Below are 27,412 nucleotides of genomic sequence, written 5' to 3'. Positions count from 1 at the left end.
AAGATATATTTTTTTTTTTTTTTACAGTTCCTGCATTAAAATCCTAGCCACGGGTCTGACCAGCTCCTCAAAGATCACGTGGTTTCTGTTCTGCTCGCAGTCGGAACAAGAAAAAACGTTGAAGGAAATTTCCGAACACTCACACTAACCAAGATATGGGCGAATTGGCAACACTGAAAATGTTTCTTACGAAGAAGGAGCGCCTTGCAGCCCTAACCGTGGCTATAACCTCCCTCCTCTGCACTCACTGCATGAAATACATAGAAACAATAATGCCATTGAAGGTGTTCTAATTCCTCAGCTAGTTTTGATTAAATTTGGTGTTGGAATTCTACGCTGGAGGTTGTTTCACGTGATCAGTTGTGACCTTCATCGGTCGAATATATTGCTTACATTTTCAGGCCAACATGAACTCAAATTTAAGTTCAACCTTTCTAATTGCTTAAAAAAGTCGGTTCATAATGTAGAATGCATATCTCATTAACGTCTCTTTGTCTGATGCGTTAGACTGGGAAGTTATGTGAAATCGGTGACCTGTTTACAGTCTTGTTTAAATGTCAACTCCATGGTTTTGCAGTGAGTCGGATTAGCTCAGTCAGTATAGTGACTGGATTACAGGCTGGACGACCGGGCAATTGAGGACCGGTTCTCGACTGGAGCAGACATTGTTTCCACTCCACAGAGCCCATGCCTACTCTAGGGCCCACCCAGCGCCCCACTGAATGGGCATATTCATTTCCTGGGGTTTGAGCGGCCAGGGCGAGAAGTTGATCACTCACCGCCATATATTTCTGTTTAAGAATATGTGGAGCAATACCCCCCAGACATCTTTATACCTTCACCTTATGGGTATGCATCTTATTGAAATAATGATTTTCAGCCACTCTGGCAAATAATCCATTTTATGGGATATGGAAGTACTTTTTTTTTACAAGAGCCCGCCCATGGATTCTATCATGAGCCAGCTGAATGCAATCCACACTTACATCTTATTTTTTAAAGATAAAATTTAATATAGTTGTCCCATCTGCGTCTAGGTCTTCTAATAATCTGTTTCTCAAAAGTTCACCTATCAAATTTTGTCTCTATTTTCCCTTTTAGCCATGCAAGTTACATGTTTCACTCATCTTACTCTGTTGCAAGAAGAGTATAAGTTATGGTACCATTCACCGGGACGGCTCAGTTGCTATAGCGACGGGCTGCACGGCCGGGGCTCCATTCCCGGTACGGGTAAGAGATTTTCTCCACTCCATGGCGTCTAGACCGACTCTGGGACGCAACCAGCCTCCTGTTCAGTGGATCCCGGGGGTGAAGCGGCCAGGACCTTCATCTAGCGCCGAGGTCAAGAATGATAGAGCTATACCTCCACTCCCCCATACGTCTTCATGGTATCATGCTTAATTAATTAGGCACAGGGACAGCTTTAATTTATCTACGTAACGCAGTTTCCCCGTCCTTCGTGTCTTCTCAACGAGAAGTCCGTCTGCGTGCAACAAGTGGAGACCTGCCGAAAGGCTTTCCATGAAATTTGGTATAGGCGGAGTTTATTTAAATTTGTCGACACATTTCCGTTTCGGTCAAAGTCGGGTAGTAATAACGGACACGACACGCGAGGACCTGCAAATGTTTCTGGGCGCATAAACCGCCGAATATTTGTCGGAACGAGAAGTGTTTCGAGCGAAAACGAAACACATTTTGTGCGCATTCCACATGCAGTCTGGGAGGCAATTAAAGGAAAGTGGAATCGAGCGTGCCCGAATTGTTCTGCCATGCGTACATTTCCTAACTTGTAGGATTTTGATGTTCTCACAGTGGTGGCTATGAAGAGTTCTGTCGTCTGGGATATTATACCTTACGATCCGTTTCAAAGTAAGCCGACGTTTCGAAGAAAACTGTCACCTCCATCTTCAGGGTCGAAGAATAAGCCGAGCAGGAAACCAGCGCGAAGCAGGTAGCTACAAGCAGAGCACCATTTCGCGATGGTTTCTTCCTTGGATTAATATTCGACACTGATGATGGAGGTGACACTTTCCTCCGAAATGCTGGTTGACTTCCAACGGACTACACGGCGTTATATCCCGGAAGACAGAACTTGCTTCCGATGTGCGGTGCCCCTCTGTTTTCCTTTCCCCGTCTGTGGCTGGAGCTGGAGACCGCTGGAGAGGGCCTGTGCCTGCGGTGTGTTGTGTAGCGCTGAGACCACTCAATAGCGCTCCGCTCCGCGCGTGTGAGTTGCTGTCGCTCCACTGTGTGGCGCGCATTGTCCTGGGGCTTTATCGATTGGAAAGCCTGGGATGGTGCAGCGACCTCTCCTGGTCCAGAACTCAGTCTGCAGGATGATACCGTACACCACGTGTGTTTGCTGCAGGGGCAAGTCGGCCACCCGCTGGGTCATTGTCCACCCCACAGCACAGGATCACGACAACAAGGTCTGTATACCTGGCAGCGAATTCCGAGTTCCGTGTAAATCTGTCGGCTGCTTTTTTTTTAACCCTCCATATTTCGCACGATATATCTCGTTTAGAAGCACACTGGCGCAAATCAGTCGAATGTATTTGATGTCTGTGATAAGTGAAACATGTCCTGCCATCTCTCAGCAGTTAGAGCTGACTGTTTGTGGGATTTCCAACAATATAAACTATTACGTTACCATGGAAACGCCCGTATATTGACAGATGAAGTCTGCCTTATGTAAAAACCATCGCATAAATAATAACGGACCTGCTATTTACACAGGCTCTGAAATTATCGAAATAAAATATACACCGGTACCAACTGTGTAGATAAACCTAAATTTATTTTAAAATTGTTTCGATAGATTTATATGCGTTACGCATTTTGTGAAACTTCGAGAAAACACTTGCAGCGAAACCACTGAGATTCAGGTGAGTGGTGATTATAGGTGATATAGTGCACTTTGAAGCGGGATTCAAGAACCTATTTCGTGAAGCATGTATGTCCTATACGTGTCCTTCAGCACGTAGCAACGCCAAAACTAGGGCGCTGGGTGTTTGTGCGAAACTCATTAGGATAGATGTACCTACACTGAAGTTAATCGAGGCTTCTCATCTGTTGTTTCTCTGTTCGATTTAATGGGCCCGAAATAACTTTATCTACGAACATCTTCCTGAACCCTTTGACGGATTTTGACGGAACTCTATATAGGTCACGTTACCTCTCGGCAGTTTTACTCCTCTCCATGTGTGCGCACGTTCGCAGTTTTGAAATAGCGCGGTGCATATCCCCCTGAGAGACGAAATCGGAACTAACAGCACACATATCAACGAAATGCACGCGTTAGTCTCATAAGAAAGCGAATAAAACCTGTCGATTTCGTGCAGATCGACAGACTAACAAGAATGGAGTACGCGCCATCGAAAGCGTTGTCCATTAACCTGCCATCGCTCTTCCATCTGGCTGATGTTGCATGGTTCCCAGCGCACTGCATATAGGCAGAAGACGGCCGCCGTGCGTGAATGAAAGGAAGTAACATTTTAGTGTTGTGTTCTTCAGAGCAGTGTATAAAGATCACTCAGGGACCCTATTTTGGTGGTGCTGCCAGAATGGGAAGAGAAGAAAAATAGACGGACAGAAAGCAGCACACACGAGGTAAATGGAATATGAGAACAAAGATTTCGTCGTAAGACCTCAAGGGAAGAGATCAAGGCATAGATGGGAGGATAATAGTAAAGTGAATCTGTGTCACTGAGCAGTTTAGTTTACAGGTGACGCTCCTGACTTGCATCCGAGAGATGCTCCGTTCGAACCTTCATCGGGACTTCCGGGAGAGTTCTTCTATTAAGGTACCGCTTCCTTGCGAATCCTTGCTCTTCCAGCCTGCCATCCAAGTGCTATGCAGTCTGTGATACTGAGAACACAGTAAAATGGAAGACAGACCGTGCTAGAGGCAGGGAGTGAATGGGATACATGTTTCAACATAAAGCTTTTGCGATTACTCTAACGAACTTCTTGATGTAAGGAAAGGAGAGAATGTATTGAGCAGTTCGACAACTGTCAAGTTTTCGAGAAGGATCATTTAGTCAGTGTTACAGACTTAAGTGTCGGTGGGGCTAAAATAATGTTCTTTGTTTGCAGTTGTAACCACTCTTACGGATCCACTTATATTAATGCTTTTAGTTCGGAGGTGTGTGAAATAGGTTACAACATTCTCTTATTTGCCCAGTGTGCCTGAAGTGAAAGCGTAAGGTAAAGTTGTCCCTGTGCTTAACTAATTAAGCACTACACTATGAAAGCGTATGGAGGAATGAATATATAGATCCACATTTTCTTGACCTCGGCACTAGCTGGAGATGAGTGGTCAGTTTCACGCCCCGGCCGCTTTCCCCCCTGGAAAATAGCCCTTGGTACCCATTGGATAGGTTGGTTGGGCCCCAGAAACGGTCTGGACAACATGGAGAAGGGAACATTCTTGACCCAACCGGGACTCGAACTCCGACCGCCAGGTCGTCCAGTCTTTAGCCAGTCGCTGTGGAAGCGCAATAGAGATGAAATTTATTTTTATATTTCTTTATGGTTCGTTGAACGACACTCAGTAGGCAGACAATATAGTGTCCGTAGTGTCCAGCGGTAGGATGATGCATAAAATTCATTCGGAAAGGATGTGGAAGGAAGAGGGTCTTACTGCCCCGGTATTCGCCTGGCGGAAATTTTGAGAACTATGGGAAAACTCAATCCCCGAAACTTTCGAGAGGGTTTACAATGGAATCTGGTGTCAAGCAGGTGGGGTGCAATGAAATTTGGGCTCATGTCACTCCTCTATAATCCCTAACAGCATTTTAAGCGAAGTTTAAATGGAATTCGTGATTTCTCTAAAATAAAAATGGCTTGACATAAAAGGGACTTATCCATAAAATGTAAAGCAATTTCCATTTTCATTTCTTTTCTTCGTTCGCTCTTTCTTTCCCCTCAAAAATTAATTTTTGCCTTGTCTCGGGTTATTGTGTCCTTATCACTTTCAAAATTGTCTGACAAATAACAGCGCTGCTTGTGCGATAATCGCTATGACGATGCTTGTATCAATACGTCTCAGGGATACCAACATTCGACAGAAATTGCCACTAACTATTTACATCCTACACGAGTCTTCTTTCGGGGAATTTCACAATCGACGTATCATATTCTGGATGGAGTTAAATCGGATTCAGGTAAATAACGTTAGTTAGTTAGTTATTGGAGAGGGTGGGTTTCCCCATGCACTTAGACCTGTATTGGTCCATTGTGCTTCCCTCTATGATTTCTACCAGTCTCTATATCCTACCGGTACTGGTGCTTACCATCAGTCCCGCCCAGCCAGCGAGACCGTCTCTACTAGCTGAGTGGTATCTATAATGCTTCCCCCATCTACCAGAGGTATTAGAGACTACTGTTGGGCGGGAAACATCCGTAATTTTGCTCAGTGGCCTCCTTTGGAGACATGAGGTTCTTTTACGTGCCGTAAAGCTACGACACGGGACCCATGGCTTAAAGTCCCTCCCGGAGGACTTGTTCCCTGAATTTTTCCGCCCTTAAAAATTCGACGACCTCCGCCAGGTATTTGAACCCGCGTCATGAGGCGGGAACGTTACCTCTAGACTACGGAGGCCGCTCTAAATAATGTTAGTTTTGGTCGGATAAGACTATGTTAGGGAAATTTTTTTTTCTTGGCACTACAGCCCCAGTGGGCCTAGGCCTACCTCCATGAACTTCTCCGTTCACTTCGGTTTTTCTAGATCTTACACATTCGGTAGGACTCCTTGGGCGGGTGATCAGCTCGTCGCAAGGCCTCTACCTGTACACAAACACAGAAAAACGCACACACACAAACTAAACATCCATGCCCTGAGTGGGATTCGAACCCACGATCCCGGTTTCCAAGCGAGCGAAGACAGTACATGCCTTAGACCGCTCGGCTACCGTGACCGGCAGTGTATAAGAATAATATATAAGAATTCAGTTCGTACCTCACAGGAAACAGATCCGAACCCACGATCCCGGCTTCCGAGCGAGCGAAGACAGTGCATGCCTTAGACCGCTCGGCTACCGTGACCGGCAGTGTATAAGAATAATATATAAGAATTCAGTTCGTACCTCACAGGAAACAGATCCGAACCCACAATCCCGGCTTCCGAGCGAGCGAAGACAGTGCATGCCTTAGACCGCTCGGCTTCCGTGACCGGCGTTAGGTAGATTGAAAGTGTATAATTTAGATTGATTTGGGCATAGTCTGGGGTAAGTTAGATTTTTGGGGGTTTATATTATCCTGACGGTTGTACCGTGTCGAGATAGATCAGGTTAGGCGAAACTGGATTGTGTTAGGCTATGCTGGAGGTTTCAGGAGAATATTTGGACCCACTGCGGGGGCATAACAAGAAGCTGACTCGAGAGTCTTGCATAATGAGGGAGAATGACTACCTGATGACCTAGCCATAGATGGGAGAATAATATTTAATGGATCCTAAAGAAACAATGTGGAAATTGGCGAATAATCTGACTCAGGATAGGGAGCGTGGTAACGAAACTATGGGTTGCATAAAGGGCAGGGAATTTCTCGACAAATTTTCATCTCCAGGACTTAAAACAGATTTTGGTTAAGTTTTACACGTAAATTGTCGAATTTTACGAAGAATTGAGTAGAGTACTATATTTGGGATATACCACCGTGTAGTCCTTTGCCTCCTGCTTGGATTTTTCGACCCTGAAGATGGAAGCGATATTTTCCTGTGAAACGTCGGTTGTCTTTCAACGGACTACAAGGTGTTATATCCCAGAAGACAGTATTCTTCGTAAAGACCGCTGTGAGAACCTCAAATCCTACGCTTGTTGAGCAATTTCAATTTGAATTTAGTTCTGGCAAGTTTAACCATGACCTTACACTTATATGCGTTTGTGCTCGCATTTAGAGCATGTCTCGATAAATAATTAAGACAGCGGGAAATACTTGAGCATAAGTTGTAGATCAAATGGAAAGCATTCTACGTTTAATATCGCTTTAGTTTTCGGAATAACTAAAAGAAAATTTAACGCGCTAGAACTCTCTGCCTTCGCATCCCCTGCGTTTCCGAAGTTTATGTGATCTGCCGAACATCCACGAAGACTGCCAGACTCTCGTATTTGCTTCTAATTATCACGATTACGCCCCTTGCAAGTTCTTTTGAAATCCATTCATCATTATTTCTGCCGGAACTTCCTTCTTGTTGTTATTTACAGTAGAGAAAGAAAAGCTGGCATTCGCGAACTGAAGATAAAGGAAGAGATGGGGTGAGAGCGTCAGAATTGTCACGCTATGCAACAACAAACTCCGTGGTTTTAGTATGTAAGCGAACTATACCGACCGAGCGACCGCCGCTTGTCTGCGAAGTTAGTGTCAACTTTAGCTGATAGAGGGTGTTGCGTGGTCAGCATAACGGATCACCACAGACGTTGGTTTTCTAGACCGGAGCCGCTGTTTCCTTGAAATATCTCCTCAATTATCCTCACAAGGCTGAGTGGACCCGTTCCAGACTCACTACTTCTCAGAAAATTTGGTAGCGCAGGGGATCGAACCCGGGGCCTCTAGATCTGTAGCCAGGAACTCTAACCACTAGACCACAGAGGCGGTCGTCACGCTATGCGTACATTTCCCAACTTGTTTTCCTTGCGATTTATACTCAAAGCCATTAAAACATCAGACGTTTAAATGATGTAGACTGATGACTGTCATGATCATTATCACTAAATATTCATCACAATGTTGGCAACGAGAAAGTGGCAGGAATGCCAGCGTTGCAGCAAAGTTAAGTCACATACGCCATTATGAAAAGCAGAAATATGTTGCACCAGTTACAATAAACTTCATTATAATTTCCTGTAATTTCATAACTCAATTTAATGAAACCATCTGATATAACTAAGCATTTTAATATATTTAATAAAATATTCAGTTTTCCCTGCATATTTTCGTAAAGTTCTGCTGCCCTCAGGCTTACGTGTATATGAAAACTACTAGGCTAAAAGTGCCACAAGTGAATCTTTTAATAGCTCTTATGTGTAATTAAATACCCCTGAAAAAGAGCATAGTTCTGCCGAAACAGGTACAGATTAACATACGTAGTTGCATCAGATGTTTTTATTAAATTGCCTTCAAGAAAAGAGACCACTTGGAAAACCTAGGCATAGATAATAGGATAATATTAAAATGTATCTGAAAAATCAGATTGAGCATGCGGACTGGATTTATCTGTCTCAGGACAGAAGCCATTGGCGGGCTGTTGTGAACACGGCAACAAACCTTCAGGCTGCATGAAATGCTGATAGTTTCTTGAGTGGCGGAGCGGCTGCCAAGGTCTCGAGAAAACCCCGGATGTATGGAGTTATGAATGAACCATAAAAAGGTGATAATACAGTCTCTTAAGCTCCTGTTTACTCATTCATTGCTTCCTCTCTGTTTCCCTTTCAGCTCCTTCTTTTATTCCTTGTTTGTGTATTCCTTCTTACTTTTATTAATCATGCCTTGCTCTGACGTTTATTTTTCCTTAATTTCATTTGTATTTATTTATTCGTTTGTTTGCGACATAAGCTGCGTTGTTGCCTGTGACGTCAGAATTCTGTCACGATGTAATTTATGGCGATCAATATTTTACCGCTGGCGGTTAGTAATGTTTAATTGTCCTGGTTAGTTTATTTCGTTTGGCCTGATGGCAGCTGTTCCCGTCAGAGTAGTACCTGAGGTGCATCATGCAGCAGATTTCCCCTGCGTTGCTTTCACCGTCTATATCCATTCTGTTAACTCCATACAACGGAGTTCTAATTGAGAATCTAATAGTCGCTCAGCTACTCAAAGCATTCCCCTCATTTTTTTGGTTTCCTGAGTCAGAAGGATCCTGTTACTCCATTTTAATGTTATCCTGGGCGGTGCCATAGCTCGGGCAGTTGGACACTGGCCCCGGTTCAATCCCAGGTGACTCCATGGCGGACGGAGAGACACTGGGGCAGGTATTTATACGAGTTACTTTGGTCCCTGATAGTCGTAACCAGGCAGCACGTTATCGTTGGACTTCACCTTTTCATCCATCACTTGGCTGGTTACTCAGTATAGAAATGTTTTCTTAATGTTATGTTGTCATCTATGCTTAGGTCTTCCGAGGGGCGAGATCCTTTTCCTTCAAACGAAACAGGCTGTGAAGACGCACGCTGACTTCATGTGGTTCAAGGTTAGGGTCCATTGGTGGGCTTTTGTGAATACGGTAATGTACCTTTGAGTTCCTAAGAAGGGGGTTGAACAACTGAACAACTACCAGCTTCTCAAGAAGAGCCCTTCTGTATATAGTCAGTGGATTACTTATATGTAGCTGTACAAGGGAACGGTATAGCTGAGCACCGAGGCATAAAGACGCAGGGGCAGTGGAGTTGTGGCTACGTTATTCTTGACGCTCCGGTCGCTTTAACCTCGGACAAACAGTCCCCGGTACCCACTGGATTGGAGACTGGGTGGGTCCCCAGAGGGAGTCTGGATGATGCGGAGTAGAGAAAAATCTGTTTTTCGCCTGCGGTGATTGAACCCCGGCCATCCAGCAAGTTGCTATTCCGGCTCTCGTCTGCCGCCAGTAACGTTCTTTAAGCGCGGCATCCTATTATTGCGCTGGGAATGGCTTGGGTTAAGCAATGTTCGAATGAAAGTAACGGACAGTGAACCACGGCGTGGCCCCCTGGAGCCGCTGATGACAACCGAAACGTGACACAGCTCGCTCATGTTTCAGCCTTGATGTTCATGTGGCGTACATAGCAGAGAGGGGGGTTGATGTATGATAATTCTGAAAGGGGGGAATCTAGCTGCAGAATAGGTCAAAGCTCCAATCGATGTGGGGAGGCCTGAGGCGGTCCGTTTCTGTACGTCGCTTTGTCGCTGTTGGCAGCGACGCTGGTGCAAGTCACACGCGATTCGAAGGTGCTTGTTGTAAATTCCGGTGCCAGGACCCAAAGGTTCAACACCAAAACTCATCAGATGCGATCCTGAGCCAGTTCCCTCCTTTCAAGCCATATTGGGAGTCGGGATAGCGACGGACTAGGGGCTGGGCGGCCGGGGTTCAATCCCCGGCAGGAGCAAAGAGATTTATCTCTACTCCACAGCGTCCACATCGACTCTGGGACCAACCCAACCCCCTATCCAATGGGTACGGGGGATATTTCCCCGGGGGGTAAAACAGCCGGACCCTGGAGCTGACCACTCATCTTCATCTAGTGCCGAAGTCAAGAATCGTGGAGTTATACCTCCACTCCCCCATATGTTTTCATGGCACAGTGATTAATTAATTAAGCACAGGGACAAATTTAAATTTTTTTACGGGCACCCTTTGAAATTCTTCTCTAAGCGGTTGTTTCCTAAGGCATTTCTTAACCAGAATTTTGTATACATTCTTTGTCTCCCATTTGCGATCTAAAATTCTAGTCTATCATGGCCTCCTGTTTCAGTGCCTTAGATAAAGAGTGAGGTGACATCGGCTCCCTTGGTATTGCAAGCCCTAGATGGGCCCATTGTACCAACCACTTATGGCAGCTGACCATGGATCGTTGTTGGAATGATGACTGATAGAGCCCTTCCTGAGAATCTGATAGCTGCTCAGCTACTCAGTACATATCCAGCCTTTTTTGGGGACCTGAAGATATATTTCTGTATTCACGAAGGCCCACCCATCATGGGACCCTATCCTGAGCAATTAATCCAGGCCATACCTCGCCTGTATGTCTCTTTAAGCTCTATTTGAATATTCTCCCATCTGCACCAAGGTCTACCAAATGGTCTTTTCTGTTCAGGTTTATTGACGAAAATTTTACATTCGTCATTTTCCTCGCATTTCGTTAAATATTTACCGAAACGAAAAGAGTTTTAATCCTTAATGTGATTTGTGTTTTGTATTGTGAAGGACCGGATCCCCAGGAAACTTCTTCAGAACTTTGTCACAATAAACTAAATCTGATGCAGAAGTGTTCTAATTGTTTAAAGCTTTTTTAATTGCTGCATAAAATATTTAGATTACTGCCGATTAATGATAACTATGCGAACAAAGGAGAAGAGGTAACTAATTAAAAAACGCGAAAAAGAAGAAACCACATAAAGTACCGCTCAAGGCGCCCCCTGCTTGTCCGATGAGCCGATATAGGTCGATGTGACGTCACAATGGGCACGCTATAGCGTAGTTGGTTGAGGCACTATGCTACACGCTGGAAGGTCGCGTGTTTGAGTCCCGATGAGGTCATTGGATTTTTCAATTGACCCAATCCTTCCAGTCGCACTATGCCCCCGAGGTCGACTCAGCCTCTAACAGAAATGTGTACTAGGAATCTTCCTGAAAGATAAAGGGCGGCCGGCGCGCAAGGCTGATAACCTCAGCGCCATCTGTGAGCCGACTGTCTAGAAAATGTGGGGAGCCTCGACGTCTTACAACCCTATGGGCCTCCACGGCTTGTTACAGCGACAGCTTTACCTTTTATCACTAAGTGTCCATCTACACGTGTCGCAACAAACCTGAATCAGACCGCCTTCGACTTATCAGTCATCTTCACTGGGTATTATAGATTCTGTTGTACTTATACGAACCAATAGCTCAGTGAGCATAGTGACCAGGTTACAAGCTGGACGGCAGAGGAATCAGTGTTCGATTTATGACATGGTCACAGTGTCTATACCATGTGTGGGGCCAACCATGCTCCCTATATAATGGGCACCAAGGAGGTGAAGCAGCTGGAGCGTGAAGCTGCCCACTCTCCTCTCTCTAATTCTGAGGCCGATAATACGTGAAGCTACACCTCTACTCCCCATTACGGCTTCATGCCATAGTGCGTAATTCACGGACAACTCTCTCAACGGGTTAAAGGTAAAGTTAATCGGTTAAGCACTACGCTGTGAAGACGTGTGAGGGAGCGGAGGGATAGCTCCACAGTTCTTTACCTCGGCACCATATAGAGGCGAGGAGCCAGCTTCACGCCCCAGCCTCTTAACCCCAGGGAAATAACCCCGGTACCCACTGGATACGAGGCTGGGTGGGCCCCAGAGCCGGTCTGTACGCTGTGGAGCAGAGAAAAAACCTCTTGTCTCTGCTGGGAAGCAAATTCTGACCGTTCAATCAGTAGCCCGTTGCTATACCGGATACCCGCCACAATAAGCTTTATCGATATCCGTCTCTTACTTCCACACATGAAAAGCAGACATAAAACCCTCTCGATTTCGCGTTCATTGTATGGATTTTCTGCAAAGAAAACAGAAGAATGCAAGGCCGGTGCGCCCTGTCTGCCGGGGGAGGTATTGACCTGAGGTTCGATAAATCGTGTGGTGCTTGTGACGTCAGCGGAAGTCATCGCGTGGCCACGTCACAGCGGGGCGAGAGTAGCTCAACTTCCGAGTGTGTGGATTGCTTTTGTTTGTGTGAATGGGGTAAAGTAGGCCGCCTCCTCGCATCACATTGTGGCTTCTCTTTCTTTTCCTTCTGCGTCTTGTGGGATCCGAGATGTAGAACGGTAACTGTGTGTGTGTGTGTTTGTGCAGTAACGGGCCACAGGAAGATGCCGGGTCGCAAGGCAAACCTGTGCCCTGGCTACTGTGTGTAGTTCTGAACCTCTCGTGCGCGCGTGCGCAGGACCAGCCCAAATCAGGAACTTGGGGTGAACGACCCAGCTCTGGGAGTTCAGGTTGATACAGAGTCTAGCGGACTGATTGTTTGGGAACTGGTTGGCTTGTTTAGGGCGTATTGGGAAGCTGGGTCATTTCGTACGTTAGTTGATCCAGTGGTTGATTATGAAATTAATTCTTTAATTTTGAGAGTGACTGGTTCGTAGGTTCATCTGTTTACTTTGAAATTGGACGATTCGGAAGTTTTTGGTTGATTCATTGGTTGATTATTAGGTTAATTCTTTAAGCGTGAGATTGGTTAGTCAGTTGGCTAATTGATTTATTGGGAAATCACTAATCTGAAATTTGATTGATTGATTGAGTGCTTATCTCGAAGATTCGGTGGTTGACTGTCCGGTGTAGGTACTGGACGTAAGAAACATGCAATAACAAAGTTAGGTAAACAAAAGTTGAAGATTTCCCTGTTTGTAATTCATTAAGCACCACACCCTGAAGATGTATGGTTAAATTGCACCATTATTGATCTCGGCAAGGGGAAACTGGGATATCCAAGGGCTGCACAATTTCTACTAGTCGCTTTATGTTGCTTAGGACACATAGTTGGAGAAATATGAGAGGCGCGAGATGCTTTACGTGTTCGGGAAGACTATAAGTGATTATAAACGCGCTGTTTGAACCTCCAGGAGGGTGATCCATATTGTAAGCATATGCATAGACCAGAGGGTTACATTAAAATAGATCTTACATCAGTATCATATCGCACACTTCACCCATGAATGTGGAGGCAGGATGTTCCTCCGAAACGTAGGTACCGTCCACGAACTTACACGGCATTACAGCCCAGTGGACCACAATCATAACCATCATCACTGTGAAAATCTCAGAACTTATCTCATTCGACAGTAAATAACTGCATCACTTGATATGACAGACTTAAATTACGGAATAACAAACTAATGTAGATGCATTTTGTTGTTTAATATTTAAAGATTATCGCGACATGACGATCAGGCTAATTAAGTGATGGAGTTGGGCCGATTCTGGGCGCAGTGTTGGTGCGCTTTTGAGTACCGGGGCATCGCCCTGGCAGTGATATAGGATATTGTTTAATTTTGGAAGTCCGAGGAGGAAGACGCTGCGTCTCTACGTACGCGTCTGTTCCATTTAGGAGAGCAAAACTGCCGTCATGATCCTGGAAATTGCATGTTAGACCACCCCTACACTCTTATTTTAGGACTACACCTTGGTTTTAATAATTGCGAATGCAACGAAAAGAAGGTTTAACAATTGTCAGTGCCATTGTGTGGCTGGCTTTCTTCTGCTGAGTGCACCCAATATCGTGGGCTGTGAAAGTCACGGCCCCCTTGAACAAGCTGCAATGTTTATCTTTCTCATTGTCTAATGGGCAGTGAACTGTGTACCAACAGCATCGGCTTCCGGTTCCACAGAATGGAAGCCTGAACTTGATCTTTCTTCTTTGCTTTTCCCTCTTTCCTCTTCCTTCTCTTTACACTGCTATGCTGTCGGCAATAGGTTCAGAACAAATGTACTCCACGAATTAGCACTGCGTTTGTCACTTCACGGCAGTTCACACAAGCATTGAATCCCTCTCCTCGCCGAACAGGAAGCCCCATTTCAAAACACATAATTGTCTTTGAATGAATCCCGATGGGGACTGACCGAAACTAAGAATGACTGCTGGCGAAGACCAGCAGCAAATTACTTCTCTACTCTGCCGCCGCGATTCAATTTAAGACATTTAGTGGAGCACGGTTTTACAGGGTTGTAATGCCGTGTAGTTCGGAGACAGCTCGACGTTTCGGAGGGATATATAGCATCCATCTTCATGCTCGAAGCAGCGGAAACAAGCTGAGTTGGCCTCAGCTTGCCTCGGCGATTTGTTGGTCTCTTCCTTAGCTTATTCTTCGGCCCTGCGGGATGCAGATGTGTTTCTCCGAAACGTCGGACTCAGACTACACGGCGTCACAGAACAGAACGCCACATTCTTCGTACGCACTACTGTAGAACATGAAATCAAACTTAATGTTTTCTTTTCCTGTCGACCATACAAAATCCGAAAGATATATTTTTGTAGAACTATCCGTTATTTTGTATAGATGTAAGAATCTGGCCTCTTGCTCTGGCAAAAAGGGTCTAAACAAATACTGAGCGCTTTAAAGCAGTGGTTCCCAAATGCTTTCAGTACGACGCCCGCATGCCGTAAATAAATAAAATTGGGGTCTCCAACTGATAAAATTGAATAAAAATCTGGTGTTGAGATAAATATTAATTATATCCCGTCCATTAGTTATTCTATTAAATTTTTATTACAATTTGATGTGTGCGTTCAGCATTTTTGTTATTGGCCGCATTTTCAGCAACCCCCAGAATGATCTTCAGGGGCACCTGGAGGTGGGGGGGGGCAGTCTTACATTTTGGGAGAAACGCTGCTCTGAAGGTTTAACAACACACCTGGAAGGCGTAGCTGCTTGTCACGCCCCTGGAATCGAACTGACGCACGCTCGCGTGTTACGGACGGGGCGTGGCCGATATGAAGCCGTGTGTTGCCATCGGGGTAAAGCGTAGTCATGGCGCAGGTTAGCTTAGCGCCGCCCGTGTCGAGTTGCCCTGGGCTCGAGTCTTCCCTCATATTCCGGCAAATTCTAGTACAGTATCGCATATGAGACGATAGCCGTTTCCTTCCAGATCCCTTCAAATTTATTAGCCACAAGTCAGTCATCCACTGGGGGCATGCGGTAGCGTAGTTGGTTGAGGCATTATGCTGCAATCTGGAAGGTCGCGGGATCGAATCCCGATGAGGTCATTTTTTCAATTTACCTGATCCTTCCAGCCGCACTATGGCCCTGGGGTCGACTCAGCTTTTAACAGAAATGAGTACCAGGAATATTCTTGGGGGTAAAGGACGGCCGGTGCGTAGGGCTGACAACCTTCCTGCCATCTCTGAGCCGATTGTCTAGAAAATGTGGGAACCTCAATATCTCACAACCTTATGGGCCTCCACAGCCTGTTACAGGGATACCGTTACTTTTTTTTTCTCTCTATAGGCACACTACTGCCACGCAGTAGCTAAGGCGGTTCGACGCTGGCTTCTCACTGGAGGGCCGTGGCTTCCATCTCAGGTTACTTCACGTGACATTCGTAGTGGACGAAATGGCACAGGAGCGATTTTCTCAATGTTTCTTTGGGTTTCCCCTACTTCTCATCATTCCACCATTGCTCCTGAGGTGAGCTACAGTCTTCACCAGGCAGCACCTTATCACATCCTCGGTCTTTCACTTGGTGCTTCATTTCTGTTCGGTCATTAGTAAGACGTTACTCTGGCCTTCATGGGAAAACTCTCCTCACGAGGTATTCAATTTTGGCTTATTTAACTACGCTTTGAATTGCTAAGATTATTTGGCGTCGAATTGTGGAATGATCAGAGAGTAATGAATTGGAATGGATGTGGAAGGAAGTGGCCGTGGTGTACTTGAAGATATTCTCCTAGTCATCATCTGGATAGTGCCCCGATAGGCCACAATCATTTCCTTCCATATCCTTTTGGAGCCACCCGTCATCTTACCCTTCGATTCTGCACGGCATCACGTGCGGATAGCGCCCTAAATTCCCCCACAAAAGTAACTAGAATTCTCACCTAGGAGAGCTCGTCTTAGGCTCAGGATCTGGACCTAGGACTTCCCAAATCCTAGGAGTGCTAATGGTTTAACAGATGTTTCCCTGGGGAACTCGATTTTTTTCCGTATTCTGTCCTTATGTACCGTTGCTTTGAATTCTGACTGGCGAGCTGTGTAGCATGTTAGCATATGCCTATGGGGCAGACTTGTTAACCGTGCGACTAGGTCATGGGTGGCAAACTACGGTCCGCCGGCCGGATCAGTCAAGCGAAGCTATTGTCAATATTTGATAATTTAGGCTACTTTCCTTGCTGGCTGTCTGTGTATCCCTCCATAACTTTTGAGGCTTATAAGTTCACATCACATTTCTGTTAATGTCTGTGTGTCTGTATATCCCCCCCCCCCACATTTTTTGTTTTGTTTTCTATGCTGTGCTTGTCGTGTCAAAGGAATGTATACTGTTAGTTTTCCCATAACTTTTTTTTATTTATCAAGTAAGGCAGAAGAAGTTTTTCGACAGAAGTGAAAGATGCTTGTTTCAGGTGAGTTTTACGGCGGTGAACTATTATTTACTTTTCGTTCAGCATTTTTCCTGTAATGCTGCCGAACGAAACTCTCGAGACACCTGACCTCGCCTTTCGGCTGTAAACCCTTGGACTAGGCTCGTATTTGAAGAAAGCAGTCTTCTGGGATTTGGCACCGTGTATATGTGGTGTTAACCGACGTTTCGGAGGAACGTATCGCCTCCATCTTCAGGGTAGAAGGAAAAGTATAAGAAATCTGAAAGCGACAAGACCGTGAGAACGGTAAAAGCAGGTTCTCACGGTCTTGTCGCTTTCAGATTTCTTATACTTTTTCTTCTACCCTGAAGATGGAGGCGATACGTTCCTCCGAAACGTCGGTTAACACCACATATACACGGTGCCAAATCCCAGAAGACTGCTTTCTTCATAGTCACCGCCGCGTGAAAGCCTCAAATCTTACACAGGCTCGTATTTGCTGGTTTTCGGAATGTCAGAAAGTGGCCAGCCCGTGGTTTCCTTTCGGTCTGATGAATGGGACTCTAACCAAGAGCCACTTTTGAACTTCAGGACCTGAACACATGAATCTAGAGCTGAAGTAAGAAAGTTTTACCTTTTTTACCTTTGTTGGCAGTACTGATGTCTCGGAAGAATGTGCTGCCTCCAATTTCAGGGTTCCTGTTGACGTTGACTGTGCTCTATTCCCTCTATCCCTTCCGCGGATGACTACCTCCCTTGCAACTCGAGCACATAATCCAATTTCTCAACCTGCACCTTCCAACCCTGAAGATGGAGACAGTATATTCCTGCGAAACTTGGATATCCTCCTACAAGTCACAACCAGAAGAGCATATTCTGCAAGGGCTACGGAACTTGGTTTGGTTGCGAAGTGGGTCCTGCCGCCGAAGTTTGGATTTGCCGGGCGACCTTCGGAGGGCAAGGACTTCTTCAAGTCATGTCGGCCGTGTCGCCTGTTTGTGCCTGTGCCTGTATTTATAGCCTCCGCGATCCCCTCTTGGCACGAGCTTGTGTATTATTAGCCACGACCAAGCCATCTTCTGGTTCTGACTTCTCAGGAGGCGAGGCGCCCGCCGCATTCCGTGGTTCAGACAGTCAGTGACTGGCCTATTGGTTGGGCCACCGGAGTGTCGGGGTTCGATTCCCGGCAGAACAAAATTCTTCCTCTTCTCTACAGTATACATACCTGTTCTGGGGGCTACCCAACCTCCTATCCTATGGGCACCTAGTTTCTTTCCACGGATAAAGCAGCCGTGGCGTGAAGCTGCCCACTTACCTCCATCAAATGACAAGCTTAAGAATGCATGGAGCTATGCTCTTCCTCCCCCGTGCGTCTTAACAGCGTCGCGATTGACTTTGCCCTCTGTTGGAAGCTTCTTCTTGGCGCTGCAAGCCGCGGTCTCCTCTGCTGTACAGGGCTTCTACATCTTCTCTAAAGACAAGTTGTAGGACTCCTTAGATGGGGATCAGACAATCTCAAGCCCTTTGTCATCACGGGACAAGACGGAGGAAATTGCGGTCAGACGTTAGTAACATGAACAGGACTCGAACCTTCCATCTGTATTTGTGTGTGTACGTATGGGTGTGTGGTTGTGCGTGTGTGTGTGTTTGCTAAGACAGGACAGGCACTAGGATCAACATTTCTCGTCACAGGGGACAGATTCTCCCTCAGCCTGAAGTTCACCTCTCTGAAACAATGTTCTTACAATTGTTTGCTGACGTGTGCATTCTCTACCGGATTTTTTCGTTTGCGCGTCATGTCATGTTTCAAGTAATTCGGTAGTTTCCCACTCTCTCAGTTTAGAATAGTTATAGAATTATACGAGTATGTGGTTGTGCTTTGTACGAAAGAAACCGATAGGTGCGAGATATCGATCTGTTCTGAGTTCAGTTGAAACACACGATACTGCTAATCTTATCAGAGCCAATGTTATAACGCTCTTGTCAGAAACATGTGCTGGAATACGTAATTGGAAATGCATACAAATTTTGCTCTGCTGTTCTGTTAGCCTGGAAAGCCATGAGAGATTTCTCTTGGCAACAGAAAGAGCTGGTTGGGAATTTATACTTACATTATGTTTAAGTTAACCCATGGTTAAGCACTAAAATACATCACGAGTTTTCATGTTATGATTACAGCCTACGTAGGTGTGATGGCATGTAGTTTGGTAGGTAGGTAGGTAGGCACTTAATTATGCCGAAATGGAGATGACTGTTTCCCCCGAAACGCTGGCACTTCACATACCAGAAGACTGTGTACTGAGTCGCCGTTGAAGAGAACGTCAGAATGTTTCTACTGGCCACCAAGGCAGCACAGAGTATTCAGTGGCGTGGACGGAAGAGATGAGAACTTTATGCATTTTAGCAGGGAAACTTGAAGGCAAGAGATCCCTTGCGGTAGCTCAAGCAGTTAGTCGCTGGCTTCCCACCGCGGCGGCCCGGGTTCGATCCCGGGTCTGGTCAAGTGGGATTTGTGGTGGACAAAGTGGCGCTGGGGCGGGTTTTCTCCGAGTACTTTGTCCCTCCCAATCTTCATTCCACCAAATTCTCCATTGTCATAATCACTCGGGGCAGGCTACAATAGGCCAATCAGTGGCAGCCGTGCAGAGTGGACCCATTTAGACTCCACCCCCCATTAAAAAGAAAATGTTAAAATTTATTTTTAATAAATCAGGTCTAAAGATCCTGACTGGATTCATCTCGCTCAGACTAGGATCAAATGAACACGATAATGAACCTTCTGGCTCCAGAAAAGTCTGGTAATTTATATTATATGCTACTGGAACAGGGATATTTGCCAAGAAGGTCTGTTCTCCATGGAGGTAATTACACATTGTGTAATATACTTTTGGGGGCTAAATATTTTTCTCTTAGAAATCTGACATCTTTAAATTTGTGTCTCATTTAATGTAGGCGTTATAGACGTTCCAGAATTAAATGGCAGGGAAGTTGTTTGAGGCACTGTGCTACATGCCGGAAGGTTGCGAGTTCGATTCCCGATGAGGAAATTGGATTTTTCAATCGACGTAATCCTTCCAGCCGCACTTTGGCCCTGTTTTCGACTCAGCATCTAACAGAAATGAGTACCAGGAATCTTCCTGGGGGTGTAAAGGGTGGCGGGCGCATAAGGCTGACAACCTCAGCTCCATCTCTGAGCAGATTGTCCAGAAAATATGGGAGCCTCTACGTCTCACAGCAGTATGGGCCTCCACGGCATGTTACGGGGATAGCTTTATCTTTACCTTGTGAGTAGTGTTTTTCTGCCCTACATCATGCAAGGCAAGCATTTATCAAGTATAATTCCATCACACACAGCTGAAACTAGAATGTATTGGAAACAGTACAGTTGAATGGATTCTAATATTGGGGCTCCGTGGGGTGTTTCGGAGAGTGAGGCATGTGGACCTACGGTGTTGGTTCCGTTTGTACACGAAGCAGTAGGAACTTCTGAACAACCAGACAATCTTTCGACTGGAATATGAGCCTCTATTTATATGAAACCACAGACGTGTTAACTGTAAGAGAGTAAATGCGTAGATCCTATAGCGGATGGCTTGACTGAGATTGTAGACACGATGTCAGAATTTAGATAGCGGAACTTGACAAATCGAGCAGGAAATTTTTGTCAGTATAAATGTGTGCAGCACAACTCAGTTTTATGATTATACAGCAGGCTGGAGGCCTGAGGAGTCGGGGTTTTATTCCCAGTAAGGGCAGCGTCCAGACCGAATTTGGGCTGAGTACAATCTTATGTCTGAGGGGGTACGTGGCACTGTTTTCCTTGGGGTACAGCGGCTGGGGTGTGAGTCTCACATCTGACTACTCACCTTCAACAGGCCGAGGTTTAGAATAGGTGGAGCTACAACTTTACAATCGTCTATGCTTTCTCAGGAGTTATTTTACGTTGTTGGAAATATCTAGATTATACAGCGTCGAAAAATAAGATGACAGATCGACGATTAATTGAAAAGGATTTGGAAGGAAGCGGTAACGTTAAGATTGAAATACTGCCCTAGAATTTGCTTGAGAGGACTGAGGAAAATGACGCAGAATACCTTTCAGGATAGCTGGTGTCCCGAGAGAGATTCGGTTCGAGCACCTCTCGAATACAGTTCTAGAGCATTACCGCTAGACCACTCCTCTCGGTTGATTATTCAGAGGGACAAATTCGTTCTTGAAGGGTAATGTCCTGTGAGATGTGATGCCATATAGTCCTGTCAAAGTCCTCCATGTTGCCGCCCTTTGCGTGTTTGGCTTACTCTTCGGCCCTGAATGTGGAAGCAATGTGTTCCTTCCAAACGTCTACCAGACTACACGGCGTTACATCAGAGCAACCGCTGTGAGAACCTCAAATACAAATTTATCCTTACTTCACACAAGAAGTCGTGATCCTTCTGTTCAGTGATCAGCACTTGTGTACAGATGTTAGTCCAGAGACAGGTTCTCTTGGTGTCTTGGGTCTCTTCAGGCTCTGAACAACAATGTTGTGGGATGGTGTCATAAAATACCCAAGGGACACATTTGTTCTTGATCCATCATTCATAACTGCCATAATATTTCTCATTCTGTGCAACGGAACTAATGTAATTGTCATAATATCACCATATAAACAAAAGAATATAAAAATAAATAGCGGGATAAAGAATATGTTCTTTCCCAAGAAATTTATAAAGAAGAGAAATTTATTTTTCTTGGAGAACGTTGTTAGCAACACTGGATTATCTTGTTATGCTACTCTGCAGAGCTTGTCAGAATGCCGCGATGAAGAAAGATGAAGGCTAGCCCCGAGTGGTACGATGCGAGTCTCCCGGGGCTTGAACCCGATGTAGTACTCCAGTGTATTGATCCAAGAGTCGGAACTCCGGAAAGAAATTCTGCACCCCTTCACCCTCATATACAATGTGGTAAGACTGGATAGAAACAACCGTAATTCAAGTTTCCGCCGCATGGGCGCTGCGTTCAGACAAGCTGGCAACATCGGACATTGTACAGCCAGTGTGCGGCATGGCTGTAGCAGACCCTGGTGGCTAGGCGCCCGGGCCAGCGAGCGTAGTCTGTGAAGCTCGGGCGCTTGTACAAAATTAACAATATGCAACAGTGCGGCATTTGCTCAGTTGTGGCCGATTTGTTCAGAAGAATTATGTGTATCGGCGGCAGTCGGAGAGGAAGTGGGGACTCTTACTACCAAGAACTCGACGAAGAAGTAAGTAGTTGTCTTATCTATGTGAGCCCCTTTGTCAGCAGACGCGAGTGTGTAAACCATCTGCCCTAAATTACTTCGATTGTTTGATTCATGTCGATAATCGAATCAGCAACAGAAGTGAGATTAGTATGTTTGTGAGCATCGGTTTTTATTCGTGATTTTAAACATCAAGTTGTGTAATAATTAACAAGAAGTGTGGGTTGATAATAATTAGTTTCATTTCTGCAGTGTTATTGTAGTAAACGCATCCTGTGAATAATAGAAAACATCGTGTTGAGTGGATATGAATGTTACAATTTACGAAAGCCTGCCATTTTTGTGATTGTAACAATTGAAATTGCAGTGACTGGAAGTTGTTTTGTTTTGTAAGTATGGATTTGAAAGGCCGTAGTCATCTTAAACCAACGAAGCAAGAACATTAATTTGAAGTGTCCACTGGAATTATTTGAGGACAACAGTTACAGAAAATGTATTATCACGCTTCTTCCGTTATTTACAAGTCGCGGGAAGTGCGTGAAGTATTTCGTGTAGTGCTCTGTTCGTTATATAACAGTCTCATCAACCTCTTCTGCTCCAGTAGACACATTTCGGGTTGGAACTATGAGTTCGTTGACTTTTAACCTTTCGCAAGCTCGGGGAGATGTGTGCTTTTGAGATCTGTTAGAATATCTTGGTACCGGAGGCATCATGACAAATTGTGTCGCTTATAAACACAGTGTGTACCACATTATATCAGGGTGCATTATTGACACACACGTTCTGTCAGCGGAGACAGCGCCAGCCGGCGATAACGCGGACGTGGTAAACAGTAACACGTGGTTGAGGGCCGCATAGAAGAGCTTCCTGAAGCTATTTCCCAGCTGTCTCGCAGTGGCTACGTGGTGACAAAGAAATGGGGGGGGGGGAGTTGAGGCAAAGCCACATGCATGCCTACGGAACTAGGTCGTTCTCATATTATACACATATCCTTTGTGGTTATTGTCCTCTCGTAAGAGCAGTATTGTGATCTTGTGGGGGGGTGTGTGCCTGAATTATTGTGGAGGATGCGCGCGCATGTATGTGATATATGTATGTATGTATGTATACAGTCCGTTTGCGCATCGCATTAGTTCGTTTCATCTTCGTGCGTAGTCCGATTCGAGCCTTGGCTTGTTCTGTAGCAGAGATCTTCGAATCCTTAACAACTCTTTAAAGCCCAGTGGTTACTATATGTGCCTCCTGCTTTAAGACACTAAAACTCTACACTCTGCCTACAGAGTGTATCTGTGTGTTTCATATGGTATGAAAGGTCTGCTATCCCTGTAACAGGCCGTCGAGTCCCATAGGGTTGTGAGACGTCCAGGCTCCCACATAGACAATCGGCTCATAGATGCCGGTGAGACTGTGAGCCTTACGAGTCGGCCTACCTTTATCCCCAGGAAGATTCCTTGTACTCATTTCTGTTAGAGGCTGAGTCGACCCCAGGGACATAGTGCGGCTGGCAGGATGAGGTTAACTGAAAAATCCAATGACCTCATCGGGAATCAAATCTGCGACCTTCCGACTTGTAGCGCAGTGCCTCAACTAATTACGCGAACGTGCGCTCCCCTTAAATGAATATATACCGTCGTTATTGAATTGTTTGACTAACATTGATCTATATTAGTAAGTACAATAATGTGAATATTTTCGTTGAAGTTTAAGGTATGTATCATGTAACTCTCCTACGTTAAAGACTAAAGTTAAAAGTTATAAAACTAAATGTTAAACTTAACCTTTTACTTATTATAAGACAGTCACACGAGACATACCTTGAAAATTCGACGAAATATTTACATTATTGTATTCCTACTATGGATCCGTCTGCCTATCTGTGTATCTATATATCTATCCATCTATCTATCCCTCTTTTTATTTTTCTGTTTATCTGTCTATGTATCTTCTATCTATCTATCTATCTATGAATGTATATATCTGACTACCTGTCTATCTAGCTGTCTATCTATTTGTCTATCTATCTATCTGTCTATTTACCTATCCATCTATTCGTCCGTCCATACGTCTATCTGTACTAGTCATCAGCCTAGTTATCTGCACACGTTTGTAACACGAATCTTATGACAATAAAATGTTGATGGGACGACCCGGGACAGATATGGCAATTGCAATAGGCTGCTACTTCTGTTTTGTGTTAATTTGTCGCGAGACTAAAGACGCGAAACTGTGAGGTTATGTGCGACAAGTTTCCGGTAATAGTGGCTTGTATTATCGGAACGTACGTGTAGAGTACATCATTAGTTTGTATAATTATGGGCACTACTGCGCAATAACCTCACTATTAGTTATGAGTCATTATCACGAAAGCACTCTCTTTACGTTGGCTTGAGAACTTGCAGTCGTTTCGTGTTTATTGTCGTTCTAACAATTAAATATTAACAATGGGCTGACTGCCTGCAGATGGATGTGTTGACATACTTCTGCATGCCGTATTTAGAAAACTAAATAGTCACAGCTCGTCTCTCCGGAGTCCGGAGTCTTTCCTCAGCGTCAAAAACCTCATTCAAGTTGAGATACAAAGTAAATTTCGGGATAAGCATGTTGTATTTCTGCGCTTTTCATGCGCGAAGCTGTGTCGCAATCATCGCGTGTTTTGTCTGCCAAACCACCAAACAGAATCGCTGAAATTTGGTGTTGGTAGTCTAGACTGTAAGAATTGTTCGGAAATTTTGATTTATATCAGTTCACTACACACGCCACTATTTGTAATGCTGAAATTGCTTCAGAAGCGGCTCTTGGTGCAAACAGAAGTGAGATCATGCAGTAAACTTACGTACTACCAGATGGTTAGTCTAGCTGCAACGCGCTAAACTCGTATTTGGGAGGTACTCGGTTCGAATCTCGGCTGGGACACTGGCTATCCTGGATTTCCTCAGTCCCTCGAGCTTTTATTCTGTTGCGGTACGCTAATCACCTCGTCAGTCGTCCCACCGCTCGCTAGATGGTATGTTGCCTAGCTACTGACGGCGCGCGCGCGCGTAATTTTGCAGATGCTGTCGGCCTTGATTCTCATTTATTGCAGATAAAAATTGTCTGTTGCAAAGCCGTCGCGCTTCACGGAACAGGAAATTGCCATCCTTTGTCTCTGGTCAACTGTTTATCGTATCGAAACGCGTTTCATATATTTAGGAGCACCTCCACTCGTTGCCTGTGATCTGCTTGCAAGGGATGGGTTCTGAAGGAAGCCTGCTGAACATACTGTTCAGAACAACAAGACCTCAATTACAGACGTTTGCAACTCTTCACGGTGCTGTACATTCTTACTGTGACTTTTTGGTTATGCCACCGTATTATATAATAAGTGAGTACCAACGTTTCGGAAGAGCATACTGCCTCCGTCTTCAGGATGCCTAGAAGTGTTAACAGGAATTATAAAACAAAGTCTCAATCAGATATTTTAATAGGGTGAATAGAGGAAGGCCGGTCACGGTAGCCGAGCGGTCTAAGGCATGCACTGTCTTCGCTCACTCGGAAGCCGGGATCGTGGGTTCGAATCCCACTCAGGGCATGGATGTTTGTGTGCGTTTTTCTATGTTTGTGTACAGGTAGAGGCCTTGCGACGAACTGATCACCCGCCCAAGGAGTCCTACCGTATGTGTAAGATCGAGAAAAACCGAAGTGAACGAAGTTCATGGAGGTAGGCCTAGGCCCACTGGGGCTGCAGTGCCAAGGGGGGAAAAAATAGAGGAAGGTAATGGAATTGACGGGACATGCAAAGATTTTAATCGGAGAAACTGAAGACACTGGAACGGTTTGGGGGGCGCAAGCGTAGGCGGGAGAGATAATATTAAAGAGGGTGTTAAATGATTAGGATAAGAAGTTGAAGACTAGATTGAACTCGTTTGCAGTAGGATCTATTTCCTGGATTTTTTGAACGCTGTAATGAGTCTTCAGTGATCCGTACATGGCGGGGAATTTCTCGACAAGTTGAGCGACTAGTAGTTAGTAAACAAAATATTTGGGACGAAGACGGATAAGGGGGCGCAGTCTGGAATGTCTTAACCGAGGAACTCTGAACCAGTCAGGTTACCTCTCTTGTGAGCGCTGATAAATGTATGGGGATGGTGACGGGTCGAGAATTTAAGTGGAACACGAAGACAAGGAGTTCGAACAGGATTTTGATGTGGAAGTTTTTGGAAGACCGTGGGTTGGAATAGACAGAAGGGGATTGCAGAGTATCAGTTTTGATATTAAGTTCCCGATGGGGTCATTCGACTTTTTTAATTGGCCTAATCCTTCCAGCGGCATTGTGGACCTGGTGTCTACTCAGCCTCAAACAGAAATGAATACCAGGGATCTTCGTGACAACCCCACCGCCGTCTGTGAGTCGTTTGTCTAGAAAATGTGGGAGCCTCGACGTCTCACAACCCAATGGGCCTCCAGGGCCTTTTACAGGGACAGCTTTACCTTTTTTGCCTTCTGTCCAGAAAAACTGAAATGCGTTAATACTCATTTATCCTTCCATAGAGTCAGTTAATTAGTAAGATGGATCTTAGGGAAATATGCTGTGAGGATGGGAGATGGATGAAACTGGCTCAGGATCGTGTCCAGTGGCTGGTTTTGGTATTAGCGCTGTTGAACCTTCGGGTTCTGCTACCAGAGAGTTAATTAGGAGAATGCATCTCAGAGAAATTAGTTGTGAGGATGGGAGGTGCATGGAACTGGCTCAGGATCGTGTCCAGTGGCTGGTTTTGGTATTAGCGCTGTTGAACCTTCGGGTTCTGCTACCAGAGAGTTAATTAGGAAGATGCATCTCAGGGAAATTAGTCGTGAGGATGGGAGGTGAATATAACTGCCTCAGGATCGTGTCCAGTAGCTGGCTTTGGTATTAGCGGTGTTGAACCTTCGGGTTCTGCTACCAGAGGGTTAATTAGGAAGATGGATCTTAGGAAATAAGGCTGTGAGGCTGGGAGGTGGATGGCACTTGCTCAGGATCGCGTACAGCGGATTAGTGATGCTCACTGTTTGGGCCCAGCTTCGAGAGTTAATATTTTTGTCAGAATATCGTAATGATGGCAAACGCGGTGTTGTGCCAAGCTCCGATATTTCGTATGTTTATTGATCGCAGATGTATCGAGGTCAGCTGGCGCGAGGCAGTCTCTATTATCAGCAACGAAACAGTTTCTGTCACCATCACCTGGCGTAGCGGTGACAACAGGGGTTTAAAAGTGTGACGTGTTGCGTGCCATCCATTCACCTTGCTGCTGGCGTTCTGCCAGCTTCCGCATCACGTGCCACTACGTCACTGCGGGGCGGGGTACTGCTGTGCCATAAGCCTCACAGCAAATGGCTAACTGTACTGCGGTACGACACACACAATTCGGTGTAATAACGTCATAATAGCGTGTTGCCTGCAAAACCGTGATCCGAGCTGAACACTTTGTTGGAACAGACACCC

At 45.3% G+C, this 27,412-nt stretch overlaps 1 protein-coding gene across 5 annotated transcripts in view; it reads left to right on the top strand.

Moving 5' to 3' along the window:
* LOC111867414 overlaps positions 1-27,412 on the top strand; it is a 101,917-nt gene that overhangs the window by 22,115 nt on the left and 52,390 nt on the right. For 3 of the 5 annotated variants that reach the window (XM_033752676.1, XM_033752673.1, XM_033752674.1), the window contains exon 1: positions 2,270-2,429. The exons of 1 other annotated variant lie outside the window; for it this stretch is intronic. In XM_033752676.1, coding sequence (XP_033608567.1) covers positions 2,295-2,429 — 135 coding nt within the window. In that variant the 5' untranslated portion in view covers positions 2,270-2,294. Of the gene's footprint in view, positions 1-2,269; positions 2,430-21,747; positions 21,979-27,412 lie in introns of those variants that run through there. One more of the 5 variants, XM_023857250.2, reaches the window with a different exon arrangement.

Source organism: Cryptotermes secundus, unplaced genomic scaffold, assembly GCF_002891405.2.
Source record: "Cryptotermes secundus unplaced genomic scaffold, Csec_1.0 scaffold423, whole genome shotgun sequence".
Taxonomy (NCBI): domain Eukaryota; kingdom Metazoa; phylum Arthropoda; class Insecta; order Blattodea; family Kalotermitidae; genus Cryptotermes; species Cryptotermes secundus.
This window is presented reverse-complemented; position numbering and strand designations above follow the sequence as displayed.